Source organism: Pollicipes pollicipes, unplaced genomic scaffold, assembly GCF_011947565.3.
Source record: "Pollicipes pollicipes isolate AB1234 unplaced genomic scaffold, Ppol_2.1 Scaffold_7231;HRSCAF=8579_pilon_pilon_pilon, whole genome shotgun sequence".
NCBI lineage: Eukaryota > Metazoa > Arthropoda > Thecostraca > Pollicipedomorpha > Pollicipedidae > Pollicipes > Pollicipes pollicipes.
In genome coordinates this window covers 3,705,530-3,733,047 of record NW_023597034.1, presented here as the reverse complement: position 1 = coordinate 3,733,047, position 27,518 = coordinate 3,705,530, and the positions used below count along the sequence as shown (strand labels likewise).

Here is a 27,518-nt window from a genome sequence, read left to right as displayed (position 1 = left end):
ATCGGGTTTCGAAAATGTCTTTTCATTTCATACCGTAAGCCAAGCAATGGGATCAGTTTGTACCAGTAAAACGCTTCCTGTGACATGAGATGAATCGGGTGATGGCAGAAGTGATTACCACCAATACCATGCAGTTGATTTATAAGCATTAGCACGTCTTTGGAAACCTATATGGACGTGAGTTGTTAATCCAACGGAATATTCTACCTTTATAAGCTTGTTAGGCAAAGATGCAGTGGTGTTTTTTGTCGGTGCATAATTCATAGAGTGGCTGGATTGACTGGCTTTGGGTCTGTTGAGTCCCAATAGGTTCAATCGACGAGGTGACTCGATTTGGATCAGTTTACGGTTTTGATGACTGGCGGAACGCTTTTTAAGAATGCCGCTAATGTTAACGGTGCATACTGGTTACAATAAACTGGAGTACTTTTACTGAATATTTGAGAGGTTAAAAAGCTGGGTCACTTGAGTTCACTGGGCCCATTGAGTTTCCATGGCCTGAGCTGTCTTGTTTAGTTTGCAATGTACTGTATGTGGGGTGTGTTTTGGAAATTCAATGCTAGTGCCTTGGTCTATTACAAGCGCGCCTGTGGGTAGGAGGGTATTGAGATCGGTGTTACGAGGATTGAACGACGCATGAAACGTCCATTGTCGCCACATGCGGTACGTTCACCTTTGTGAACGGCACGTTAACCCTTGTGGGCGGTACGTTCACCTACGTCGTGCAGTGGGTTTCACGTCTCAATCTGCTCTGGCATCAGTCCCTGAATACACTCAAAAAGGGGTGCATTTTTAGGGTTTTAGCACGAGTGCAAAAACACAGAAGGGGTTTTAGCGCGAGATTGCGCGAGGAACTCCGACATATTGGCCAGCACTTTTGCCAACACGATTTTCCACTTTATCTTCTGTCGGCACGTGCTAGCCTCAGCTCAAGTGCGGCGCCTAACCGTACGTATCTGCCCCTGCTTTCGACCACCGACGTTCAGCTTTTTCACGGTTTAAAAAGTTTAGGCTTTCAATGTGAATCGGTGGTTATTGGTGCCTTACCACACACTCAGCTGCGGAGGCTACATGGTGTCGGCATCCGATCGCCCTGGCAGGAAGGGCGAAGGGCGCGAAGAGAGGAATCCTGCGCCTCTAGTTTGATCACGCTGATTAAATAAGGAGCCAAAAGGTGGTGATTGTAACATTGCAAAACTGTGTCATGTGCTGAAAAAGACAGCATTGGCTTCGACATGTTTTGAAACAATTTTGTCCACAAGAATTGTGCAGCATGTCGCCGGAAATATCATAGTGCTGCAATTGATACTTGCACATATCTAAACTCGTCGGAAGCGCCATCGGCCACACCGCTGAATGTACCAAATGTTTGGTTGGTTGGCATTAATATTCGCTCGGGCTGCGGTCTCGATTGTTAACGGTTGTGTTGTTTTTCACCCGCAATTTGCGTGACTTGAATTGTAAACGAACTGCATTTACCGCGGGCAATGTTTGTGGTGGGGTTCTGTCTCACTATGGGCATTTTCCCTAAAAACCTTGGGATTGATAACAGGTGTTATATATCAAACGTGCCTCAGCTGTACTGCTATGATAGATGATACAGGAGCAGCGCAGCGATGATTTCCAGGGAGAAAACATGAACTGTTTCGAGTTTTCGACACTGCCCCAAAGCGTTTCACAATGAGACCCCCAGCACTTCGTTGGCTATTGAGCGCTGAAGTTTTTCCGTTCTTGAAGCGGCCATGTTGGCTTCCCGAAGCCTGGCCGACGATCTGGATATACCGACAGATTCGGAGCTGGAGGAGTTCGAGGGTGACCAGCGGTACCACCCGCGCGACGTCATCTCCCTCTCTGCCGACACGCACTTCTCGCCGCACGAGGTGAAGCGCATCTACCGCGGCTTCAAGGTCGAGTGCCCCATGGGCGTGGTCGACGAGGACGACTTCAAGGACATCTACTCGAGATTCTTCCCGCAGCAGTGTGAGTGGCCGACGGGAGGCCCACTATCGCCCCGCGGCGGCCGCTCGTGCCTATTGGCCAGCTGCGCCGCCGTCGCGGAGACGCGTCGCATTCTACTCGATTGATCGCGCCGTGCCGCGGTGGCGTTGGCAGCCGTCCGATCCGTTCGGGCAAGGTTTTGGAGGCGATGGCGCCGAGTTGATGCAAATTGAGCCCGTTGTCCGTCCTTGGGATTGTCAGGATCAAGTCATTTAAAACAAATGGGAGGTGAAGGTCGTGAGGTCTTTGTTAAGGGCCCAACCGGATGGCCAATGAGCACAGTGGGAATGTGGGCAGAGTATGCAGCTATGGCACGCAGCTAGCACGATTATCCAGCATGGCCTGACTAGGCTTACATATGAATCCATTAGTCAGTGGGCGGCGTGAAACAACACGCATTCGCTTGTCTTCTTTTGCTCACCTACGATGCATTTTGACGGTGTTGTGGGTCCTGCGTTCCAGCGAATACCAGCTTGTACGCCCACTATGTGTTCAACACATTCGACGTGAGCTCCCCCGACAGAGTCATCAATTTCGAGGTGGGACTCGCACAGTTGTGTTACTGCATTTCGGCCACTACCAACGTTATCACAGATCCTGCAGGATGGCTTTCAAGACAAACAAAACTCATTTGTACGGCTTTAGTTCATCGTCTATTTTTTTTCAAGCAAGCAATGTTTAAGGGCCGATGACATGCTTTGGGGGCATAATTTAAAGTACACACTCATAATGAGATAGTCAAACCCAAGCAATGTGTGCGTCTTCCGAGAGCTCGGGGTAAAAACAGACTGAAATAAAAGCCGTTTAAATGTTATATCACGTCGGAGAAAGTGGCTATTCATGCCCGAGTGAAGAGAGAGAAAGAGAGAGAGAGAGAGAGAGAGAGAGAGAGAGAGAGAGAGAGAGAGAGAGAGAGAGAGAGAGAGAGAGAGAGAGAGAGAGAGAGAGAGAGAGAAGAGAGAGAGAGAGAGAGAGAGAGAGAGAGAGAGAGAGAGAGAGAGAGAGAGAGAGAGAGAGAGAGAGAGAGAGAGAGAGAGAGAGAGAGAGAGAGAGAGAGAGAGAGAGAGGGGGGGGGGGGTGATGAAACGCGGAGAGACGTGAAGTCACTATTGTTGTCGTGTCCCGTAGGAGTTTCTGAAGTGGTTATCCCGACTATGCCGGGGCACGGTAGAAGAGAAGCTGCGCTGGATGTTCCGCCTGTACGACATCAACAACGACGGCAGGATCACCCGCGGAGAGATGACGTCAGTGTTCATCAGTATCTACGCCCTGCTGGGAGGCGTTACGCTGGGCATGCTTCAGGACGACTCGGTCGTCTCCACCAAGGTGGACCACGTCTTTCAAGTGAGGCTCTTGACGATGCCGCCATCCTTTGCAGCCTTGCAGCCAGAGATATGCAGAGTCTATTTACAGAAGGATGACGGGATTAGGTTTTATTGGGCATAGGCCACAGTCTCTTAAATGGAGCATTCCACCTTTTTGTGTTTTCCCTCACTGTTTTCCCTCAAACGTGCACGACTCGTCAGTAATTCATTTTAATCCGTTTTTTTAATGTCAGTAATTAGCTTTCTCGAAATCACTCTGAATAGCTTGGAATTTCTATTTGAAGTGGCCGTACTTCTGGAGTCAATCTCATTTGACTTCCTGCTCACCATTTTGAAAGTAATGCATTTAATTTGCCTTCCTGTGTCTGGCGTGTGTGCTCTGGAATGTTTGCAATCCATTAAAGTGTTACAATATTTGCATAATAAATGCTACGAAAGCTGGAAACGTTCCGGTGAGATAGAAAGATATTCCAAAATGAAACTATTATCCCGCGAACTCGATGCAACGTTGTACTACGGCTTTAATTTCTGCACTGTGATGTTTATCACAGTATCTCTCCTCGAGGCGCACTTTGGATTTGGGAATTGGAGTGTCACATGACCTATATGGCGCACTAGTTTAAACTTTAGCCAGTGCGCTCCGTGGTAACAGACCCTTGTAGCCCGCTGAGCCTATCACAAACGTTCTTTTATACGCGCCAGCAGAGATGCGCGCGGAGGTTGTCATGACCACGGTGGTTGCGGCTGCAGGAAAGAGGCGTAGTGCTGTAACAAGGCGTTGACACCGTAATTTGGACTCGGAAGTAATTAAAATTGATATTATTGTTATGTTTCGACCATGATGCACTGGTTTCACCTCGAGCACGCTTTTGAAATATGCCCCAGAGGTTGGATACTTCCATTCATATATTTACTACCGAGGGTAACAGCTAACGAATAGACGAATGGTACCATTACGTGATTTTCCATGACGTTACCGTGCCAGGCAAAAATGGACCCGCTATGGCACGTACCAGCTGCCAAACAATTTGTGTCGCAGAATGGTGAAGCAGCATCTAGTGGAACATATTGCCGTTGTATGCCCGCATTTCTTGATGACTTGATGACAGGATGATGTCACCACCTGATATATTTTGGGGTTGAGAAATAACGGCAGGGAAATCTGATAATATGTGTATGCGTAAAGGGACAAACGCGGCACCTGTCGTCCAAGAACATGACAGCTCTTTGAACTTGGAATCTACCAGGCCAATCAAAAAGGCCAGGCCAACAAAAGAAACCAATCAAATTCATTGTCTACTACCCTCAAATTCCGGATATTCCAATAAGCCCGGAGTTTTCCCATATGTCAAATAACAGGTGCTTTCTCTAGAAGCTCATCCTTTATTCAACATAGCCAAGGCTTCAATGAACCATGCGACCGACGTTGTTTGAGTAAAAAGCTCGCTCAAAGATCGCAGACACCGGAGCGCATTTCTGGGCCTAACTTTTCGATTGTGAAAAGCAAAGTTCAAAAGTAAAGTTCAGTGGCTAATTTTGTTTTGATAGATGACGCATACGAGGGGTAGGACGGGTTTCATGCCAGCTCTTCTGGTTTCCATCACGTCGCTGGGTGTTGGGCGATACTGTTGTCCTGACAGATAGCTGGGGCGATTCTGGCCCTCTCTCAACAACTGTAGTAGCCGTCTTTATTGAATTGTCGCCTTCTTATACAACTGCAATGCCCAACAGTCCCAAAAGTTCAAAATATTGCGTAAGGCTACGTTCACTAATTGTTCTTGAGCTTAGCGAAATGTCTGCCGCCAGCTCGGACGCATCTGTATGGAGCTTACAATAGTGGCTCAATGAATTAACTGAGGACTGCCAGCGCTTTAAGCACGATTGGCGCTCTTTCGGGCTCCCTTAATCCCAGTTCCGAGCAGCCGGCTGATAAAGGGATGCCAAGACTAATGGACTCCGATATGAGTCCAAGACTCACCAGCTGTCTTGTAGCGCCACGCGAAGTTCTTGACGTCTTCGGGGAAGCCTGCGAGTCGGCGAACAGTCTGACTCGCTGTCCGGCGTGTTGGCAGCTGGGGATCATTGATGCATCTGATGGGCAGCCGGGGCTGGCAGTGCACGCCGCCCCTGCATACAGAGACTGCCCGGTCTGTCTGGCCACGCGCTTCAGCTGGGCCCCAGGATCAATGGTCGTCTGCAGACCTGCTTAATCCATGAACTGTGCTTGGATGCATGAGTTTCTGACCGGACACATTGGCCGCGTTTGGCACACAAAAGGCTCAATGTTTCCGCAGAGATGATGCAAGAAAACACTGGTGGCCGCTTGTATTTAGCCACATGTTTCAGGATGATTTTGCTCACAAAACAACACAGGCGCAGTCAGAGCCCTGGTGAGGGAGGGGGCTTAGGGTTTTCAAAGGACCCCTTGATAGTGGAAGGACTACCCCCACGCCCCCCAAAAATCACGAGATTCCGCCCACTTATTTCCGAGGGGACAATTTTTCCTTTTGTTTGTATATGCCGCCTTCAATAACAGACACAGAAGCCAGAAAACGCGAGGAAATGCAATTTAAGAGCGGAGTACAACAATTTGGGGAAAAGTGGCAGCTGTTATAACACGCACGCATTTCAACGCAATATCAAAAATGCGTTTTCCACCGCCATAATTTCCTGCATTTTTCACCGATCCGAGATAGGTCAGACAGCGGCGGACATTGGTGTAGATGCAGCGATACGGGACCGAGGGTCAAACGCCACTATTTGTGTTCTTGAACCTTGCTCAAGATCACATTTTTTTAATGGTTTAATTAAGCACTTGTTTGATATTAATTAACTGAATCCCGCATCTCCCAGACTCCACAACCGGCCATCATCCCAAAATAGTTTGCACATCTGCCTTTGGCTTCACCACAATTATGAGGAGCCTAACCAGGATTACACCCAACAGCATATCATATCAGGTGGCAGGAATCCCTTTTAAATCCCTTTCAGAATCCCTTTCTTCATTGCCATATTGGGCGTTTTTTGTTCGGATGACCACTTAAGCGTCGGGACCTTATTTTCCTGCTTCATGGCCAGTTTTTATGCTTTAAAAGGCCTTCGGACGTTTTAAACTGTCAAGTTCAAGAGAGTTGTTGGGCGCATTTGCAAGGGACATTGTGCACGTAGATAAGACATTGGTAACAGCCTTAATCCTCGGAGACAAAACAATGGAATATCAATATGGATGGGTTTATTTTTCGGCAGCATACCTTCATGGAAACGAATAGCAACACTTGGCAATGGATATTATCCGCGACTTAAAGGTAGAATGTCGGAAGAGATCAAAAAAACTTAGAGCGCGCGGGGGTTGGATGTCAAGAGACGGGCGATGGATTCTTAACATTACCTTACATAGATGAGCACTTGCTCTGGAAAATTAAATGGATCGTTAGAAAATCAAAACTGCGCGTACGCATAGCTTAGAAGGGCGCCAATAAGCTAACACAGTCCCCGGTGAAATCTTCTATCTCGAAGCCCAAATATCCTGTTGGCAATAGATGTCATTTGTGCAAGTCTGGGTTTCAAGGGCTTTGCAAGCAAAAAACCTGGTTTACGACATTGGGTGTAAATTGGGTGAAAAACAAGGAGAGACATGGTCCATGTTGGTGAGTCCATGAGCCCTATTCGTTTAAGATATAATGAACGTTCGCGGGACGCTAAAAACAGAACAGGAAATACCCCTTTCGGTGACCATTTTTTGACAACATACGCTCGGGCTGAAATCCAGGGAGGTATGAACCCTATTCCCCTTTTAGAGCTCAAAGTCCTTCACAGAGCACAGGACCAGACAGGCAGGAAAATAAGTAAATCTATTCTTGTAAAAGTCGGCGACCAGGCCTTAACTTACAGGGCTCATCATGGCCGACCATACAAACGTGATAAGTGCCTTGATGTGTGATGTGTGCTAGCTTAAAATCGTCTACATAGATGAATGATGATTGATGACTGATGCGTGATGCCTGTTTAATTGAAATGGTTTGCATGAACAATTGATGCGTTATGGGTGATGCCTGTTTACTTGAAATTACTTGCATGTACACGTGTTTTCGCGTATTCTGATTCTTATATAGATATGCACTGTACCCTGGTAATGAATGACTGGCAGTTGATCCTTGTTTAATCCCCTGTGTGTTCGTGACCTGTGAAAACTGTGGCTCGCTGTTAAAAAACCTGAAAATCGAGTAGGATCATCTGCAAGGCAATTTTGGATTTGCTTCCGCTATTCGTTTCGATAAAAGCATATTGCCAAAAAATGACGAATCCATATCTCCATTCTCTTTGCCTTTCTACGAAGAATAAGGCTAGTACTGCTGTCTTATCTATAGGCTTAAAAGAGTTTCAAAAAGTGCTGGCGCCTTCGATCCCGGGGGTCGCTCTTAAGGGGGTGGCTATATATCCAACACCTATATTGGAACACTGCCCCACATCATCCCAATGCGTGGCGTGATCTCTGAGAGAAGCTGTACTGATTTCCTGAATAAATTTCAGGCATAGCTGCCTGCGTAAAATGGAGTTAAGGGTCTCTTGTTTTCATCTCACCTGCTTACTTTATCTCATTGAATGAAGAGAACCCATCGTAATCGCAATCCTTAATATTAGCATATCACGAGAAGACGTCAGATAGTAGGACAGAACTGGATCTTTTACTGGAAGCAGAAATTGGATAAGCGTACGAGCTATCCGTTGAGGTGTCCCGTTCCCGAAATTCATCCCATCAAAACCCGCACGGGTGCTCAAAGGTGACACCAAGTGAGGGCGTGATGCTTTAAAAATGTCATTTACCTCACCCAACATCGAATGAAATGCAACGACAGGCTTAGTGCTCACCTGTCGCCTGTCTCAGCTGGTGTTAGCAGAAAACCATGCGTGTGGCCAGAGCTAAGAGGAAGGTACTCCCCGACTCGCAGAGGCCTGATCGCTCCCTGTCATGCGCGTTCTCTTCCACTGTTTTCACCTTACGCGTTTTTTAAAGCTTTTTTGACTCTCGATTGTATCCGGTACAAAACGGGCCTTGCTTGATGTCTGAGAGAGATTTTGCGTGTATTCCAGAACAAAATGAGCTAGTTCCTCAAAAAATAAGGCGGTGGACCAAGGTAATGAATGTCCAATGGCAGCAAGATGTTTTCCCTAAAAAGGGCTTTATCAGAAAGAACTTAAATTCCGACATGCCTGGTAAGCTTAAGTGTAATATCTGCAGGATCAGTTGACAAAACCCTGTCCATCCCTAAAACGCCGTTAATCTGTCCACCACTAAAGCGCAGTCGAGCATGGTTTACATCATCTAACGTTCCGATGGAAACAAGCTTTTTTTACTTCCGTGTTATTGAGGTATATTGCTGTAATATTGAACCGTCGGATACGTAGAATGCGTACTGTTCTCTCAACGTGATAATGAATGCAGGTGGTTCAACCTGTAGCACTAAACAATAGCTATGATGGAGTATAGCTATTGATTTTCTTCGACAAGCATCGAAAACTGCGTGCGGTAAGATGCTATTTACTAATATAACGGATGGCGTGAATAATGGGGTAGCTCTGATATGCATTGCTCTGACTTATTTACAGCCAAAATGTATGCATAAGGTTGCATTGCATTTTCGGAAGGAAGCCGATGCAATCTTTTCCAATCCGGTAAATCTTGCCGGTTATTGGTCGCCTTTGTTAAATAAATTGGGCAACAAATAATCATCGCACAACGAACCTCTTAAATTGTGAAAGCCACAGCTGCGTTCCTCATGCTCAATGACGAATATTGGTCCGCGCACGTCCTGGACGGCCGAACCATTGCCACACGCGACGGACATGGCACGCGCTCCTTAGCCCAGCAACGAGCTTTATAGTTACAGTTTTACGGAAGGTTGAAGACGAGGTATTACCATCACGGATGGCATAATTGCTCAGACTATCGTCCGCGTCCGGTGTGTTATCACGTACAATGTAAGCGTGTACACACCAACACACCAGCTGAGGATGTAGTATCGACCAATTATTCCATCCGCGACGTTTATAATTGTCGGGACACTCGACCTTCAGTACCTTTTGCTTAGTCCCGTTTGTTTTCTACTATGGTGCCACAAGAAACAACGTCTCATCACGGGCACATGACATTATCAGCGCATCTGACTGTCAAATTTGCCAACACGCATCTAACGCGATAGCGCACTCAGGTCGTCAGCATTAGTACGGTGCCGCAGGCGTCTATGCGGTGATCGACCAGCGCTGTCAGCGCTAACGAGAGCAGCGGCCGACCAAACAGAGCCATGAGCGCCATTTCCCTCGCAATTACCGCCGGCACGGGAGGCCGACGCTCGGGTTGGCCGCGGGATGCGTTCATTTATGGCGCGCCCGGCCGTGGTCAGCCGTGACGCCGCCGCCCGAGCGCGCCCCGGCACCACTGCGACCGCGCGCGCGGCACCATTATAGCGGCTGGAGGTGCAGCCGCCCGGGCGCGTCCCGACAACACTGCGACCGCGCGCGCGGCACCACTGTGGCGGCTGGAGGTGCAGCCGCCCAGTGCGCCCCGACACCACTGCGACCGCGCGCGCGGCACCACTGTGGCGGCTGGAGGTGCAGCCGCCCAGTGCGCCCCGACACCACTGCGACCGCGCGCGCGGCACCACTGTGGCGGCTGGAGGTGCAGCCGCCCAGTGCGCCCCGACACCACTGCGACCGCGCGCGCGGCACCACTGTGGCGGCTGGAGGTGCAGCCGCCCAGTGCGCCCCGACACCACTGCGACCGCGCGCGCGGCACCATCATAGCGGCTGGAGGTGCAGGCGCTCGAGGTCAGTTGGGGCTCACAACCCAGTCGATTAACCGAGGGCGCACCTTCCCCAAAAACGCTAATTTTCGCCGTATTTTGTTGTCTCGCTTTATTTTGCCTTTTGGGAAAAATTGGAATGTTAAATCTTGTGGTCATCTTTTTCACTTTACTTTTGCTTTTTGGGCGTCAAAAGACCGCCGCAACTGAACCACCCCTAAATCTGAACATTTTCAGCAAAGGTACTTTTTTTCCTTGAATGTAAATTGATAGAAATGAAAAACCTTTTAGCACACTTATTGAAAACGGCATTCATTTATTCGTGCTGTCTTCCTTGCCTCCTCTTTTTCCTCGAATGTGTCACGGTCATGGCTTAGACTGGGAGGGCGCTAGTCCAACTTCGGCAAGACCAGCCGCAATCTGAGGGGCTCTGGCGTAAATCGGAGGGAGGGTGCTATACTGGGTGTTAAAGAGGTCCAAGCCTCCCGCTGGGAACGATCGCCCGCCCTTGCACGCCGCCCGCCGGCGCGCCCCGCCGCGCCGTCACGGGCGTTAAGTGCCCGTGGGTTATGCAGAAGGCGAGCGCTTTCGGCTGGGATCGCTTACGTGTTGCCCTCCCTTATCGACTGCCGCTGTTGATTCAGTGGGCCGATATCGGAAACAGTTGCCGCTCCGGATAGCCACGGCGATGGAGTCCTTGAAAGCTGTTGGGGACATATATGGTGCCGCTCACCAAAGGAACGGCTGCAATCTCCGGGGATGGTCGATACTCAAAGCCTCGGTCGTTAGCTCACACATCTAAGTTGGTCCAAGCCACGATATATGAGCATACTCCATGCATGCTGAGTTAAACTAAAAACGGCAGCGGGGGCTGAGGAATAATGTGGGTCTATACGATACGCTCGCTCGGGCTGCGATCACAGACGTTTATTTAACCAGGCACCGCGGTTTCAGCATTGCCATTACGTTCCTTCGGGCGAGGCACGCGTTGCTTTTATGCACGCGTATCTGAACTTCACGTAACTGTGCCAGATCAAAGGGCCTCGCCATCAATATCAGAGCAGCAATGAATGTCTATCGGCATGCGTGGAATGAATTCCCAGAAAAGATTCGTAACGATCAAGGAGCATGTGCATTGGTCGGCAATGGGTTGAGTTTCCAGTGTGTTGCTCGTCTATGCGCAATAGTGAATTCGGATCAGCCCCGCACGCTATAACGGCAAGCTATCCAGGTCGTATGCGGACCTTTCCGTGGAGCATTTTACGCTCCACTTGCGGGGCCAATTACGGACTATTTTGCAGCGTATCTATCTTCTTATCGGCACGCCAGCCGCGAACGCTGGCCGCCGCGCATTTTAATCAAGGCGACGCCAACAAAACACCGCGCTGCCTCATGCAGCGAGCGCTGTTATCAAAACAGCAGGAGATGGCAGCGATCCTGCTTGCGTTAGAGCGCCATCTGACACGGCTGGTGCGGAGTATCCCCGGCGTCCTCCGCGGCATGGCACGTGGCCCACGTGCTGCGTATCACCAGCCCGCCATTGTCTGTTGCAGAGGATGGACACGAACCGGGACGGCGTGGTGACCCTGGACGAGTTCCTCGACTTCTGCTCGTCCGACCAGACGGTACTGCATTCGCTCTCACAGCTCACCACCGTGCTATGAGTGCCGGTTGTCGGGGCTGGGTCACGTGACCAGACGGTGCTGCTCTCGCTCTCACAGCTCACCACCATGCTATGAGTGCCAGTCGCCAGGGATGGGTCAGCCGGCCGGCCGGTACAGGGCACGCGGCTGAATCTTACTCGGCTCTGTCACCGGCCACGCCGTCCAGTGGTATGGTTAGACAGAACACCTGTGGCCACCTGGACCACAGCGATCAGCACACAGCAGTCAACAACCAGCATCAGACCGAACACTGGAGCCGCGATCAGCACGGCAGTGGCGGCTTGGGGGACCGAACTCTTCAAGAGAGGGTGTGTTCGCGTCTACGGTCGGCCTCAGCCCGGCTGGGCGGGTAACGCCCGGACCCCGGCCGTGCTATGTACGATCACCGGACGCGAATTCTGCACTCAGTGGCGTGCGTCGCTGTGCGTGCCGGGCGCGTGAGCGTCCGCGGCAGCCGCAGATGGTCCGCAGGCGGCGACGACCCGCCCCCGGCAAAACACTAATGGCCGCCGGGCCGGCTCGGGTTCCGGCCGCCGGGCGGCAAAGAACGGTCGGAGGCACGGGCCGACGAGCCCAGCGAGCTGCTTTCGGCCCAGCATCGACTCCGGCTCCGGCCCTGGCCCCTGCCCTAGCCCTGGCTCCGGCTCCGACTCCGGCTCCGGCCCCGGCTCCGGCCCTGGCCCCGGGCCCGGCCCTGGCTCAGACCCCCGCCCCGGTCCCGGCCCTGGCCCCGGTCTCAGCCCCGGCTCAGCCGGTTTACGGCCTGCGGGGTCGGATTGGCCGGGCCGGAGCCGGGCCGAGGATGGCGACAGGTCCGGCGGTCCCGCGGGGACTCCGCCCGCCCGGCGCCGCCGAACCACTGATGGACAGCCGGCGACCGCGCGCCGCTGGCGCCGGGGCCGCCGCCGGCCCGGGCCCGCCGCGGACGGCAGCGTGGGGCGAGGCATGCCGCCGGCCCGGGGCCCGCCGCGGACGGCAGCGTGGGGCGAGGCATGCTGCCGGCCCGGCCCGCCGCGGACGGCAGCGTGGGGCGAGGCGTGCCGCCGGCCCGGGGCTCGCCGCGGACGGCACCGTGGGACGAGGCACGCCGCCGGCCCGGCCCGCCACCGAGCGGCGGCGACAGCGCTCTTCAGCGTGCGAGTGATTGCGGCGGCGGCACGAATAGAAATGCTATCGATCAGTCGGCCGGCGCCGGTATAAATTTTAGAGTGTTTCGTATCGGAGCGATGTTTGAGCAACGCTGGACAGCGAGCGGTAGCAGTGTGCTGGGCGTGTCGGCCCCTCGGCTGATCCTGGTCTGGTGACGTGCGTGGATCGACCCCGAAGAACCCAAGTGTGACGGCCCGGTGACTTGTGACGCACCATTTCGGTGTGTGCACGCTTGTTAGCGGCCTCACTGGCGTTGTTGGCGTGTTAGCTTTTCTAAAGACCGCGTTCGTGACAGTCATACACGAACCGTGGCATTCTCTTAATCGCGTCCTAATGCATGCTCGTATTAAGCCACATCGTGTACTTGTGTCTGCGAGCGACCTTGCGACACTGGGGCATGCATGCTAATGATGGAGAGAAGCAATGACCCTGATTAACTGTTTAATCATGCAAATTCTTGCCATGGAATCGTGGAGGCAGATAGGACAGCGAGACATTGAGGCAGCGGGACATTGTTCACCATGCATCGTTCATTTATTGTCACCTTGAAACATGCCGCTGTAAAAGATATTTGACTTGGGAAGCCATATGTGCTTGAAGGCCATCGGTACAGGAAAAGGATGTCTGATCATGGTGAGTCGACTGCAAAGAGCTTACCGCAAAAAGCTTAGCGACCCGCCGAAAAGGAATATTAAACTGGCATCGCGTCAGGACAATGGCAAGCTCGTAAGATAACCAACGGCAACATCGGACAATTCCGAACCTTACGAATGCCCGCACAAACAGATCAGAATACAACACGAGCAGCATCCGCGAAGTGACCCTGCCACTGGCACAGGTGCATAAGTTCGAGCCTTCGAACCACCCACCTACACGCGCGGCGTACACAAATTATCACCCGGGGTGGCCTGAACACTCCAGCGCCTGGCTTCAGCCTGGTGGCCAGTCAGCGCCTGCTGTCATCTCCTGCTCACGCGCGCCCCGCGCCGCAGCGGAGCTCCCAGCGACCTCAGGGGCGCCTCACGACGCGGGCTCCGGCCGTGACCAGACAACGTCACAGGCCGGAGGGACGCCTCGGCGAGCCGCTAGCGCTCCAGCAGCTCAAACAGCGCATCGGCCTGAGCGAGTGCCTCGTCCGCCTTCTCGCAGTACTGGAGCAGCGGCGCCGGCACCGCTTCCATGCCGTGGTACGCCCCTGTCGGCAGAGGGGGCGTCAACGACTGGACACCGAGGCTGGCCACGCAGAGGGCAACCTCTACATCCATCATCTACATCTACTACATCTACAGCATCGCCTAAAAGCTGAGGTACACTGCTGTGGAACAAACGAGACATCGAGATTTCCTCCACACCGTAGCACGTCCATGTACGAAAAAGAAACGGGGCAGGGGCACCAGCACCCACGGGTCAACCGCCTCAACTGGAACGGAGAAGGCAGGGTCAGCACGACGGATACCCATCGGAGCGGGACACGCCGTGGTGCGGCCGCAGCTGAGCCGATCCCCACAGCCCGCAGGACGGGGCGCCCAGCCAGACAGTGCCACTGGGCGTTCCCCAGCGGCGGGCCCGGGCTCCCCAGCCGAGGCGACCCCGCGGCGCCGGCGGCGGCGGTTCCCGGTCACGCAACGGATCAGAGGCCGCATAATCGAGGCGTTCGGCGGAGCCCGCTGGCGGCGATATGGCGTATGGCGCAGCCAATACCCGGGCGGCGGCCGGCGCAGGGGCGCGTCATCGCCGGAGGAAACAGCGGCCGACGGACGCCTCCCGCGGCCGCGGCCCGACCCGCCGCCGGAGACGGCGGCCGACGACCGCCCCCCGCGGCCGCGGCCCGACCCGCCGCCGGAGACAGCGGCCGACGGGCGCCCCTCGCGGCCGCGGCACGACCCGCCGCCGGAGACAGCGGCCGACGAGCGCCCCTCGCGGCCGCGGCCCGACCCGCCGCCGGAGACAGCGGCCGACGAGCGCCCCCCGCGGCCGCGGCACGACCCGCCGCCGGAGACAGCGGTCGAGCTCGGCGGGTAGCGGCGAGGTCGGAAGACCGGCCGCCGTCGTCGTCAGCGCCCGTGTCATTACGAATCAATCACTCACCAGTCTCTCGTACACGATCTCGTTTCGTAATTAGAGAACTTTCGACAGCATTCGATTCGGCTTGGATCCGACAGCCTACTGCGTCGGTGCTCGCCAAACTCCCGCCGACTGTCAGTTATACTCATCAGTCCATCTCCCCACCCGGCTGACGACCTCGGCCCGCACTCGGCATCGTCACCCGTTACCGGCCCCCAGTCAGTCCCCAGCGACGGTCGGGCCCAGCCGCGGCACTGTAGCCCGGTCCGCAGGCCGGGAGCAGTCTGCCGGTACTGACCGGCACTGCCCTGAGGCTGTCGGTACCGACCGGCACCGCCCTGGGGCTGTCGGTACTGACCCGCACTGTCCTGGGGCTGTCGGTACTGACCGGCACCGCCCTGGGGCTGTCGGCACTGACCGGCACCTGACCGGCACCGCCCTGGGGCCGTCGGTACTGACCGGCATCGTCCTGGGGCTGTCGGTACTGACCGGCACCGTCCTGAGGCTGAAAGCGGCGTCAGTGCGGCTCAGCGGCGGCCATACACGGCCAGTTTTCGGAGGGCGCGGGGGCGGCCCGGCAGTAGTGACACCGGAAAGCAGCTGGTGTCTGTAGGTCACGGGGCGGCCGGGCAGTGGTGACCCCCGTGAAGCGGCTGGTGTCTGGAGGTCACATGTATAGTTAATTTATATATATATATATATATATATAATATCGCAGCATATTATATATTGTATATATAATCACGCAGAGGTGACTCCGGGGAGCTGCCGGTCTTCGGCGCTCGCAGGGGCGGCCCGGCAGCGGGGACCCCCGGGGAGCGGCCGGTGTCCGGAGGCCGCAGGGGCGGCTGGGCGGTAGTGACCCCCGGGGAACGGCCGGTCTTCGGTGCTCGCAGAGGCGGCTGGGCAGTGGTGACCCCGGGGAGCGGCCGGTCTTCGGCGCTCGCAGGGGCGGCCCGGCAGCGGGGACCCCCGGGGAGCGGCCGGTGTCCGGAGGCCGCAGGGGCGGCTGGGCAGTGGTGACCCCCGGGAAGCGGCCGGTCTTTGGTGCTCGCAGGGGCGGCTGGGCAGTGGTGACCCCGGGGAGCGGCCGGTCTTGAGTGCTCGCAGGGGCGGCCCGGCAGTGGGGACCCCGGGGAGCGGCCGGTCTTTGGTGCTCGCAGGGGCGGCTGGGCAGTGGTGACCCCGGGGAGCGGCCGGTCTTCGGCGCTCGCAGGGGCGGCCCGGCAGTGGGGACCCCGGGGACCCCGGTGACCCCGGGGAGCGGCCGGTTCAACACGAAACGCACGAGGCTGGCTACGGAGGGCCAGCGTGGCTAACCGGGAGGCACACGTGGCCAGACAGGGCATATGTACACCCTATGGGGGTTGGTGCTCAGCTCCGGCGCAGAGCTGAAGACCGATTGCCCCATGTGACACAGCCAAAAATTAACTTTAAACGTGAGAGGCAACTAGATCAGGCGTGTGGCACACGGACCACAAAGGTGGTAATCTTGATCCCAGTCTTATCAAACAACTTGGATTTTTCAACTGAAATGGCTATGTTGAGAGCATTTTTGCATCGAACCCCTACATCTTCAGCCTCGAAATAGTTCCTTTGGCGAAATTTGCATTGGGTTAATCCAATTGCAGCGCAACTATTTGTTCAGAACACTTTGCGACAAATTTGGTCTTGTGATCAGTGGCATGCGAGCTTTAAAAAGCCCGTCTCAATGGCGATATGTTATCCAACGCAATCTAATCCGCGGAAAACTTGGCGACTTTGGCCTCGCGATAAAATAACTTAATTCTGCCGTAAGCAGCGCCAGAGCCTCGGCGCCACGCCTACGGCGAATTCGACGGGCTGTTTAAACTGATTGGCCGGCCGCCAACAGGCTCAGTCACCGCCAAACTTGAAGCAAACAGTACTGTTAACAGCTCTGACCAGCGTTTTGCTCTTAAATCTAACGAAATGAACAGACTTAAGTATGATTTGGAAAACGTATTGGCCAGGAGTACTTTCTGGAGTCATGTACACTAGAACTGACAAGAGAATGTGTCATGTATATCCTGGAAAGTATATGACACTAGAATGTCACATGTCTGGCTAGTGACACGTCGTGAGAACGTTGAAAGAGAATCACTATCAATACCGCGCATTCACTGCGGACAGTTTTTGCCATATTCCTCAAATTTAACAATTCCGCTGTCTGACAGACAACTGTGAGTGGACAGATGGCAGCACACGGAGAGTGCTCGGATGACACCCTCCAGCTGTCTGACAGACAACTGGACGGTGAAGTGGACAAATGACAACACACGGATAATGTCCAGGCCGAGCTCCCAACACAGACGCGATAAACTATCACCGTGTTCGCGCTGCACGGGACTAAAAACCCACAACGGGCGAGCAACAGGAGTCTCGTAAATACTGAACAGCATGGGGGGGGGGGGGCGGAGGGGGAGGGGGGAGAAAACGACCGCCTCATCCAACTGCTGCGCCCACTGTGGATGGACGGAGCAGCCTTCAGCGGCTGTTCGCAAGTGAAGCCGATGAGTCGGCTCCGCGTTCGCAGGCGTGACCCCTACTTCGGTTACGTTCGTGAACTCGGAGGCGAGCAGTGCTGCTCACGGCTCCAGCATAAGTCCGGTGCTTAACATGTTACGACCGCGTTGTTTGCAGTTTTATCGTTGAGTTCCTCGTTTGCAGGCCGGCCACCCAGCAATCATATATTCATGATCTCCGCGACAGCTCACTCACGGCTGGTGGATTATTCAGCGCCGCTCTCACCGTCGCGACGAGCACTGATTACTGTTCTATTCATCACGGTTACCGACTGCGCTGCCCGTCTATTAACGTCAGAGAAGCCATCTCACGTAATTGCTATGGCAGCAATTGACCCAAAGCGTTCAAATGCGGGAAACGTTAACGACGTCTGTCGCCGTCGATAAACGGTACCGTGTTGTGTCCGACTTGGTGACTTAGTGCTTGAGAAAGGCAGGAGTGTCTAAAGACCAAGCTAATATCGAAAGAAATACAAGTTGGAGAAGAAAATTGTTTGAAAGGCATGTAAGAGCGAGCGACAAAAAGTATCGCGATGTCGCCCGGCCAGCTTCCATCAGTCGTCGCTTTCGAACCGGAACCGCAGCCGGTGGGGATTGTACTGCTCCATTCCAGCATTTACATACAAAGCCAGTGGCATCGAGCCGGTCCGTCTGTGTTGCTCATCCGTCGCAGCCGGCTCTGGCGGCGCCCGTGCCGTCTGGTGGCGGGGGCTGGCCTTCCATCAGCGCCGGATCAGGACCGACCCGGGCCGGCGCAGCTCTGATAGCCACGCCGATCCGACCCGAGACCAGCCGCCGCCCGGCCCCGACCGGCAGCGGCGCTCGTCTGACGCGCCTCTGGGAGCCCCGGCGATCCGACCGGAGACCGGAGACCGGAGACCGGCCGCCGCCCGGCCCCGTCCGGCAGCGGCGCTCATCTGACGCGCCTGTGGGAACCCCGGCGATCCGGCCGGAGACCGGAGACCGGAGACCGGCCGCCGCCCGGCAGCGGCGCTCATCTGACGCGCCTGTGGGAGCCCGACGATCCGACCGGAGACCGGAGACCGGCCGCCGACCAGCTCCGTCCGGCAGCGTGCGGCTCGTGCCGGAGACCGGCCGCCGCCGGTCTCGTGCGGCGGCGAGCTTTTAAAGAATCAGATAACACCGGCACGATCAGCAGACAAGCTTTCAATGGTCGCAGTTGGCACCGAATGTCAGCTGGGGAAGCATATTCCCCCTGAATAGGACGGTCAGTCGGACAGCAGTGAGCCGGCTCGTGTGTTTCAGACCACGCTGGGATTGCTCGTCGAGTTCTTTGACAGCAGCCGGATATCAGCTTGGAAGAAAAACATATTGACAATGTCAACAGGCGAAACCATGTTCTACACGCGCCGTAAATAAATGACGACTTGGCTTCTCCGGTGCATAAGTTATGCAGTAGCAGCTAGGCCTAAGTATACGCTATGAGCTATCTAATAAAACCTGACAGAGCAACACAGAAGCATATGTCAGACAGAGTAACGATGCCGAGCACCGTCGTCGCAAAAATGGGTTGGGCGTGATCTAAGCTGGTTCTATTTACTTCGGAATAGCGAGCACAGGCTAACAACTTTCCAAGTGCATGTGGCGAATTGGATAGCAACTCAATTACAGGATAGACGGCCGGTGTAATCAGTCCGAATTACAGGCCTTTTACGACCGGGAAATTGCAAACATTTCAATTCCAGCTTGGCAAAGTCAAAACACAAACTGCTACTGCAATGTTTGCAGGTCCTTGCAAGACGCTGCAAAAGTTCTTCACTATGGGCGGATATTTAAGATCAACCGCCCAATCCTCTCTCCTTTAGAACCTACTGAAAAACACACTTTCATTTCTATCAGAAAGTCATCAGCCACCTGTCCGTGAAATTTGGGATAATATTACCACGTGATTACCCAAGCGCAGATCATAATTGCATTTGGAAAAAATTACGCAGATGTCTCGCTGCGCAAATAAAACAGTTCCCAAGTGACACTTCGTCGAAAAAAGAAACGTGCTAGATGAAAGTGTTAGAATTTTCTCCAGTAGTGCTTCTAGTATAGAAGTGCTAGAATTTTCTTGTCGGAAAAAAGATCGCGCTACGCAGGGTGACCGGAGGTGAGGGTGATCATGCTAGATGTGCCTGCACACAACATCGGACGTTTCTGCCGCTGAATCACGGAAAACATGCGGCGTTAAAATGAGATCGACTGGCAAAGCGATCGACCAGCTGGGGCCGCCGGGAATGCGGCCCAGTCGGCGGGGCGTCAGGGCGCGGGTCGTGACGGCTGGCAGCGCACGGCCCCGTCGGCGGGGCGTCAGGGTGCGGGTCGTGACGGCTGGCAGCGCACGGCCCCGTCGGCGGGGCGTCAGGGCGTGGGTCGTGACGGCCGGCAGCGCACGGCCCCGTCGGCGGGGCGTCAGGGTGCGGGTCGTGACGGCTGGCAGCGCACGGCCCCGTCGGCGGGGCGTCAGGGCGTGGGTCGTGACGGCCGGCAGCGCACGGCCCAGTCGGCGGGGCGTCAGGGCGCGGGTCGTGACGGCCGGCAGCGCACGGCCCCGTCGGCGGGGCGTCAGGGCGCGGGTCGTGACAGCCGGCAGCGCAGTGTGCATGCTTCACGGGCTCTGGTGCCGCCGACCGGGTGAGAGCCGGAGACGGCCACGTTCCATTTAGTTACATAAGCCGGTTAGCATTCGAAAGAGCGCCGCCAGAGCCCAGCGCGCCTAACTCCTCCTGGGGCCACACTTCTCGGAGGAGCGGGGGTTTCGTATTCCGGTGGAGCGGCCAACCCCATCCCCCCACTTTGCTGTGAGTCCCACGAACTTTAGAGGTGAAGTGGGCTAAATGAACGAAGGAGTTGAACATTGCATATAAATGGCAAAGTTTTAGTCATTTTGACACGGATACGCCTCCTCCCTCCCCCCGCCCCTCCCACTCACACGAACACAAAGGTTTGGCAAGATGAACTTTCTACTATTGGGCACCCAGCACCCTAGTCCGACTCAAGGATACTCTTCGACCCGTTGGATACCAGGTGGAAGAAAGGACCTGTTTTTTTATGAAATCATTCGGATCTTTGTTCCATGCCGTTAACCATTGTGTGGTCTCAAGGCCATCAATTCCCTGCGGTATGCAAACACATTGCCAATATCTTCCCATATTTTAAACGCGCCATTTCGTGCTGCAGCGGTGCGCGCGACTCAAAAATGAACGCAATCGATTCCAGCAAGGTAACCTTGCAAGTAAAGTGTTCAAACTTAAGTTGAAAAAGCCACCCGTTATTTACCATTGCGACATGCGCAATAGATTCAGTACAAAGTTAAGTAGTTCCGTTCCCACCGTCATGTTTTTCACCAAAACTGCATAACACATTCATAAAGCATTATCCGGCCTCGGGCCCAAAATGAAATGTGTTTGTGATATAAGCAGATGCGCTTCCCAAAAAAGTTCATACAGCAATCAGCGTCTCGCTCCCGCTCTAGCTCTCGTTCTCTCGCTCTCTCGATTTGGGCCCAGCACATGGTGCAACACAGTTGTCCGGTGGTACACGCTGCGCCCCAGTGTCCCGAAACGCACAGACCCGCCTTTCCCACGCATTAATTCAGGCCTTCAAGCTAACCAAGGCTGCGCAAGGTAACCTCCAAGGAACCCTCACGACGCCCCCTCACCTCACCCCACCCCCCCCTAAACCAGCCCGGTGCGGCCTTCGACACGATCGAGCGGACGTTGAAATCCCCGCGCGCTGACGCTGAGCTTTTGCGATGACAGGACACCGTAGTACCATTGCGCCCGGCGCCATCTGCCGCCCACGAACAGACAGGAGCGGGCGGCCACACCCGACACGGTGCGCCTCCACCGAGTTGGCGTGCTCACACCGAACGTGCTCGCTCGGCTCACACGCCCCGGCCTGACGCCGAACGTCCGCGTGCGCCGCGCTCGACGTCCAACCGCCAGCGATGTCGGCAGGCGTGACGAGCGGGAGCCACGCGGACGGCGCCGGCCGCCCTGCGAGCCGATCCGCGATCTCCATCTCAGCTGAGCTGCGCCATGTCCCCCGGGCCGGTGCAGGGCCCCCTCGCTGGGACTGGAGTCGGACTCGGGTGGGGAGGGGGGGGGGGGGGGGGCACACTCATGCCGGCCGACCGACGCGCCGGTGACCGTCCACACAGGCGTCACTGGGCCATGGCGGGACGGCCTGACCGGAGAGGTTGGCCGGTTGGCCGCCCGCCGCCGGTTACTCCTCAGACGCCGCGGCCTGCTGCTCGCAGATGCCAGGCAGGTCAGGCACCACAGTCAGAGGCGGTCACGGCTGGCCGCCTCCCCACAGAGGACGGCGGGGTGGGGCGGGGCCGGGCGGAGGCGGGGGAGAGGGCAGGGACGGGGGCGGGGGCGGGTCGGGGCGAGGGCGAGGGCGAGGGCGAGGGCGAGGGCGAGGGCGAGGGCGAGGGCGAGGATAGGGACGGGCATGGGCGGAATTCCTGGAATGGGCGGAATAATCTGATCAGCGCGAACCGGTTTCCGAGCCCGAAATCTCTCGGTCAGCTAAATCATTGCTGCTTTGGCGTTTCACCTTCGATCGCAACGTTGTGGATTAAAATAATGTCATAAAAAGCAGCACTACCACTCCCCCATGGGCCATTCGAGGGTAAAAACTTTCCACGACTTACACCGTAACGAGAAAACCCCAGGAAAAGTGCAGTATACATCAGTAAAAGTGCAGTATGCATCAGTAAAAGTGCAGTATACATCAGTATAAGTGCAGTACACACCAGTATAAGTGATGTATACATCAGGAAAGTAGGCCGCAGCCTTCCAGGTATTGCACGCCCAAGCCTTGTACGCATGCCCACAAAACACGCATGGTTGTGTGCTCTCGCGTGTTTCGTAATTTTCTGTCACGAGTGTTTAAAGAACTGCCACATATGTGAGCGACTCTCATCAAATTCCAAAGCAGCAGAAAGAATCAGTTAACGGAAAGCGCTACCTCAAATTTCGAAACAGCGTAACCTTACGACGCTGCACGGAAAAGCATTTGTACACCACCTTGCACTCGCTGCTCAAGATGGTTTTGGTTTCACATACATTCTGTGAGAGGCGGGACCGTCAGGGCGGGGATGGGGGGGGGGGGGGGGGGGGGGGGGGGCACTGCAGCGCTGTGTCCAAGCTTGAGCCGCCCCTCCCACACGTACGTAGAGCGTGCGTGCAATGTACATGAGCCGACCCGGACGGGAAGCTGTGGAAGCCTGCGCACAGCCGGACCTTTAACGAGGTGACCGTCAACTCGGTGGCCGGCACCCGTCAGCAAGTGAGACTGCCCACCGTACGCAGGGGACAGCCGGCCTATCTCAGCGTGCCAGCGGTGCTGCGTCACCCAACAACGGGCGGCCAAGAGGCCAGCAGTGGCGCAGGCGCGCACGCAGGAGCTCGAGCTGAAACGGAGCTCACTGCCCACAGAGCACAGCTGAAACGGAGCCCACAGCTCATAGAACACAGCTGAAACGGAGCCCACAGTTCATAGAGCACAGCTGAAACGGAGCCCACGGCTAATAGAACACAGCTGAAACGGAGTCCACGGCCCATAGAACACAGCTGAAACGGAGCCCACGGCTAATAGAACAAAGCTGAAACGGAGTCCATGGCCCATAGAACACAGCTGAGATAGAGCCCATGACCCACAGAGTAACGTTAAAACGGAACCCACGGTCCACAGAGCACAGCTGAAACAGAGCTCACGGCCCACAGAGCACAGCTGAAACAAAGCCCACGGTCCACAAAGGCTGAAACGGAGCCCACGGCCCACAGAAAAAGTTGAAACGAAGCGCGAACCGACAAGGCGACAGCTGAAACTGATCACACAACACAGCGCACCTGAGACGAGACGCACGGCACGGGACTCAAAAGGCTGTAGAGGGCCCGGCGCGGCGCGACTGCCACCCCGCCTCGGACGGCACACTCACCGGCGATGGCACCCGCCATGGAGCCGATGGTGTCCGTGTCTCCGCCTAGCGAGATGGCGTACTGGATCGTGCGCACGAATGGACTCTCCGCCTGCCGACGAGAGGGCCGCTCATTAGCCAGCCGTCGGCGGCGCGCGGCCGACCCCGCGGGCGACCGAGGTCGGGGTCGAGGGGGCGGGGGGTGGGGGGGGGGACCCACACCAGCGGGACACCGCAGACCGGGTGACGGACAGTGTCGATCCGGATCTCGCTGCGTTCCGTTGGCGGCCGGCCGTGACTGCGGGAGGTCAGACCAGGCTTCTCTCCTGAGACGGCGGGGGGGGGGGGGCACAGGAGAGATCTGATCTGATCGGATCTTTAGATGAGGAGAGAGCAGATCTGCCACAGGCGGCTCGGGTCGAATCGACCCCCGCAGACCGCCGGAGTTGGGAAAGTCGGCCTTTGCTGCCTTGTTGAATGCCAGAGAATGCTTTGTTCCAGAACCGAAGCTAAACAAAGAAAACACGATGTGTCCACACCAGAACAAAAAAAGCGCAGTCAGTATGGGAGAAGAACCATTTCAAGCACTTGCCTCAGAAAATACGAAAGGTCTTTGAAGAGATACAATGGGATCCTAGAAGTGTTCCCAGTCGGAACCAGGCATGTCTGCTGAGGCAGTGCACTGCAATCGGGAAAGCTGTCTGCAGACTGCAAATGACTTAAACTGCGGCATTTTGCCACGCAATATGTGTGCATCCCTTCCGTGGCGAGGAATCGGTGATGCATCATCATCGGTGGCGGCTTCAAACAGAGCCCAGATACCAATGAGAACACCAACGTCCAGGACATCACCAGCGTCCCCACTTCAGAGTCCGTCGGGTATCAACTCTAGCTTCGACAAGGCTCCCTTACCATCGACGGATCGTAACATTTTCCACTAAACGCAACACCAAATGGCCTCCGTCGGAAGGGCCGTGCCTGCGCAATGGATGCCGCGCTGCCAGCGGTCGGCACATGTCGGTGATGTAATCACTATGCGCTGAGAACGCCTCTTATCGCCCGATGCCCTCCATTAAATTTTGCAACACCCCAGTCCACGACTATCGAAAAGGTTTACATTCTAGTCAGTGGTTGGCCAGGAGCCCTTATCCGCTGGCACTCGTACCCCGGACAGGTCGAAGCACGGAGAGCCGATGGCAGCGGTGAAGATAGGCATTGTATGGTGAAGAGAGCCAGCAATGCACTATTCCAAGCAGCCCCTTGTCTTGCTTGTTATTTAATGCTTGCCAAGCATACGTGCGGTGCAAAAGTGGCACACGGTAGCACACGGTAAAGTAATCTCTATTACATGAGGTTAAATTCATAACCAAGTGGCACCACGTCAAAACTGATGTTTAAAAACAGCGTTCCTGATGTTCTGAGTCGGAAAACAGTTCTGAAAGGGGAGGAACACGTTTTGGAAGCCCACAGTTTCTCTGACGTACTTGCACCCATACTAAACCCGGAAAAATTCGCTCTGTTCGGGTTACAAATTATTAGTAAGTAGCAATTATGAATAGGTAAACGATGAATGCGGAGACAAATTATTATAGATAATCACGATTGACAGTAAGTCAACGTGAGACGCACCCACACCAATGAACACCAGACAAGTTTGACCCTGATCTGGTGGCTTGCCGATTGCGATCATCGTTGACAGTGCTCTTGCCCTCGGAGTGAAATGAGCAGTTTGATTGGAGCGTCCATGTATTGCTGTCTGATGCGGCGTGTGTCCTATCATGGAGTGTGCCGTTCCTGAGCTAAAATTGAATGCAGCGTCAGCAAACATTCACCACGCCGCAGTTCACAGGCATGTTGCTGGCCGTCCAAGTTGCTAACCTCCGCCCCGGCCCTTCGCTCGTGGGCGTCCGCCGAATGGCTCGGCGCCGGCACGGCACGTTCTCCTCGCTCTCCCCTGCCCTCTCTACGACCCCGGATGTACCGGAAACACAGCCTGATGGCCGACAGAGTAACGGGCAACACCAGCGAGAAGACCTCGGCCCCGGGCCAGGCCAACCATTTCCGTGCACAATGGGGCGATCCCAGAATGCAGTGCGAAGATCCAACCACGCGCGCCGAGACAATGGAAAAAGCTGGGGTGATCCAACCACGCACGCCGAGACAATCGAACCAGCTGGGGTGATCCAACCCCGCACGCCGAGACAATCGAACCAGCTGGGGTGATCCAACCCTGCACACCGAGACAATCGAACCAGCTTGGGTACCCAACCACGCGCACCAAGACAGTAGAGGAGGTTGGGATGATCCAACCATGCACGAGACAATCGAGCCAGCTTGGATGATCGGGCCACGCACACTGAGACGATTACACCGTCGGCAAAATCGCCGAAAACGGTGTACAAAAGCTCAACAGCGTTCGGCAAGACATCGTGACGAGGCCAGTCACGCCGTCATGAGCGGACAGCACGAGCTCTCGGAACCTCCGGATGACTGCGCCGGCCAGCGCTGTCGCCGTTCACACAGGCGTCGCGTCATCGGGACAGGGCGATGAACACGCCGCGTGCTAGGCCTCGCGGCGCTGCGTACACGGGTGACGGAGTGGGGCGGCAGACAAGCGGTCCGTCCCGCAGCCCTGGAGAATCCCGCTGACGTCAGACCCTGGCAACGTCAGACACTGATGACGTCACACTCCTCCCCGTGGTTCCGTCCGAGGTCCCGGCGCCGGCCGAGCCGCGTCTGCTCTTGATCGCCGCAGTCAGACCGCCGTCCCGTCGTCGAAAACGGCTGCATGGCCGGACGTACAGCCGTACCGCGGCCTTCTTTTCGGTTTGCTATTCCGGCCGCACTGATACGGCTGTCCGTCAGTGTCGGATCAGTTCTCGGGGAACGCCTGCACGTGTGCGCAGTCTGCACGAGCACAACGTTCAGGTTTCGAAGCATGCTCATTGAATTCATACCGGGCGGGCACTTGCGCACAGAGTCAATGTCCCGAATATAAAAGACTGAAGTGAAAAATTACTTTGAATGCAATCTTTGAACTAGTTTTTCACCCATAACAACCAACCAAAGGCGTCAAATCTCTGCTCGAGCGTGAATGTTATTATCTTGGCATCCGGACAAGCGTGCCGTAACAACTGCGTTACAACAGCCTGGGGTGAGCTGAAGAGAAGCGGTAGCTGGGCGGAACTCAAGCGGTGTGGTGTTACAAGTGCCCCACTCCAAACCACACCTCAGGAGCTTCCATTGCTTCAAAACTTCTGCTCTTGCTGTCTCTTCAATGTTCTGTTGTTCTGAAATGTCTCAGAACTACAGTCCGATGCAATTTTCCAAATGTCTTAGAGCAAGTTTCATTCAACTCTCTCGAACACGGCGCGTTAGCTTTCAGGTACCTCAGGCGGCCGTGTCTTGGCGTGTATGGGTACCTCAGGCGGCCGTACCTTGACGTGCATGGCGCAGTAAGGGACCAGGAGCACAATGATTGCGTGAGACATCCTGTCCAACAGCATCGCTGCTTGTAGCACTCTGGACCGGTAGTTCGCAAACTCACGTATTCAAAAGGTGTTTCGCCTGTCATACAGCAGCACAACTCGGCTACTACCTGGTCATCTCTATTCAAGCCCTACCTTCAAAAGTGAAACATGCCCCCCCCCCCACCCCATCCCGTGCCGCAAAGATATTTGGGCACTATCCCACAGATCCCAAAAAGTTCCACACTGTGTACGACTCGGAGGCTGGCACGACCGTGTCTCAAGGCCACACTGCGCGCGCGACGGCCGGGCATACTACTGCAGGACACGACATTCACTGCGCCTTGAGAACATCCACCAAGCACTGAGAACGAGCTCCACTGTGCCCTGAGAGCGACATCCACCGTGCCCTAACAACGACATCCATCGTGCCCTTAGAACGACATCCGCCGTGTCCTGAGAACGGCATCCATCGTGCCCTGCGAACGACATCCACTGTACCCTGAGAACGACATCCACTGTGCCGTAAGAATCACATCCACTGCGCCTTAAGAACGACATCCGCCGTGTCCT

The 27,518-nt window shown here is 55.3% G+C and overlaps 2 protein-coding genes across 3 annotated transcripts in view; one reads left to right on the top strand and one right to left on the bottom strand.

Annotated features, from left to right (window-relative positions):
* Window positions 1-12,446, top strand: part of LOC119110650 (Kv channel-interacting protein 1) — a 48,928-nt gene extending 36,482 nt beyond the window's left edge. For both annotated transcript variants that reach the window (XM_037234549.1, XM_037234550.1), the window contains exons 3-6: window positions 1,789-1,980; window positions 2,461-2,537; window positions 3,127-3,342; window positions 11,677-12,446. In XM_037234549.1, coding sequence (XP_037090444.1) covers window positions 1,789-1,980; window positions 2,461-2,537; window positions 3,127-3,342; window positions 11,677-11,787 — 596 coding nt within the window. In that variant the 3' untranslated portion in view covers window positions 11,788-12,446. The remainder of the gene's footprint in view (window positions 1-1,788; window positions 1,981-2,460; window positions 2,538-3,126; window positions 3,343-11,676) is intronic.
* A 438-nt stretch (window positions 12,447-12,884) lies between these two features.
* LOC119109589 (ADP-ribose glycohydrolase ARH3) overlaps window positions 12,885-27,518 on the bottom strand; it is a 32,793-nt gene continuing 18,159 nt past the window's right edge. Inside the window, exons 7-8 of the mRNA XM_037233278.1 lie at window positions 23,500-23,590; window positions 12,885-14,131 (exon numbers count right to left, since the gene is read on the bottom strand). Of these exons, the coding sequence (XP_037089173.1) occupies window positions 14,022-14,131; window positions 23,500-23,590 (201 nt within the window). The 3' untranslated portion in view covers window positions 12,885-14,021. The remainder of the gene's footprint in view (window positions 14,132-23,499; window positions 23,591-27,518) is intronic.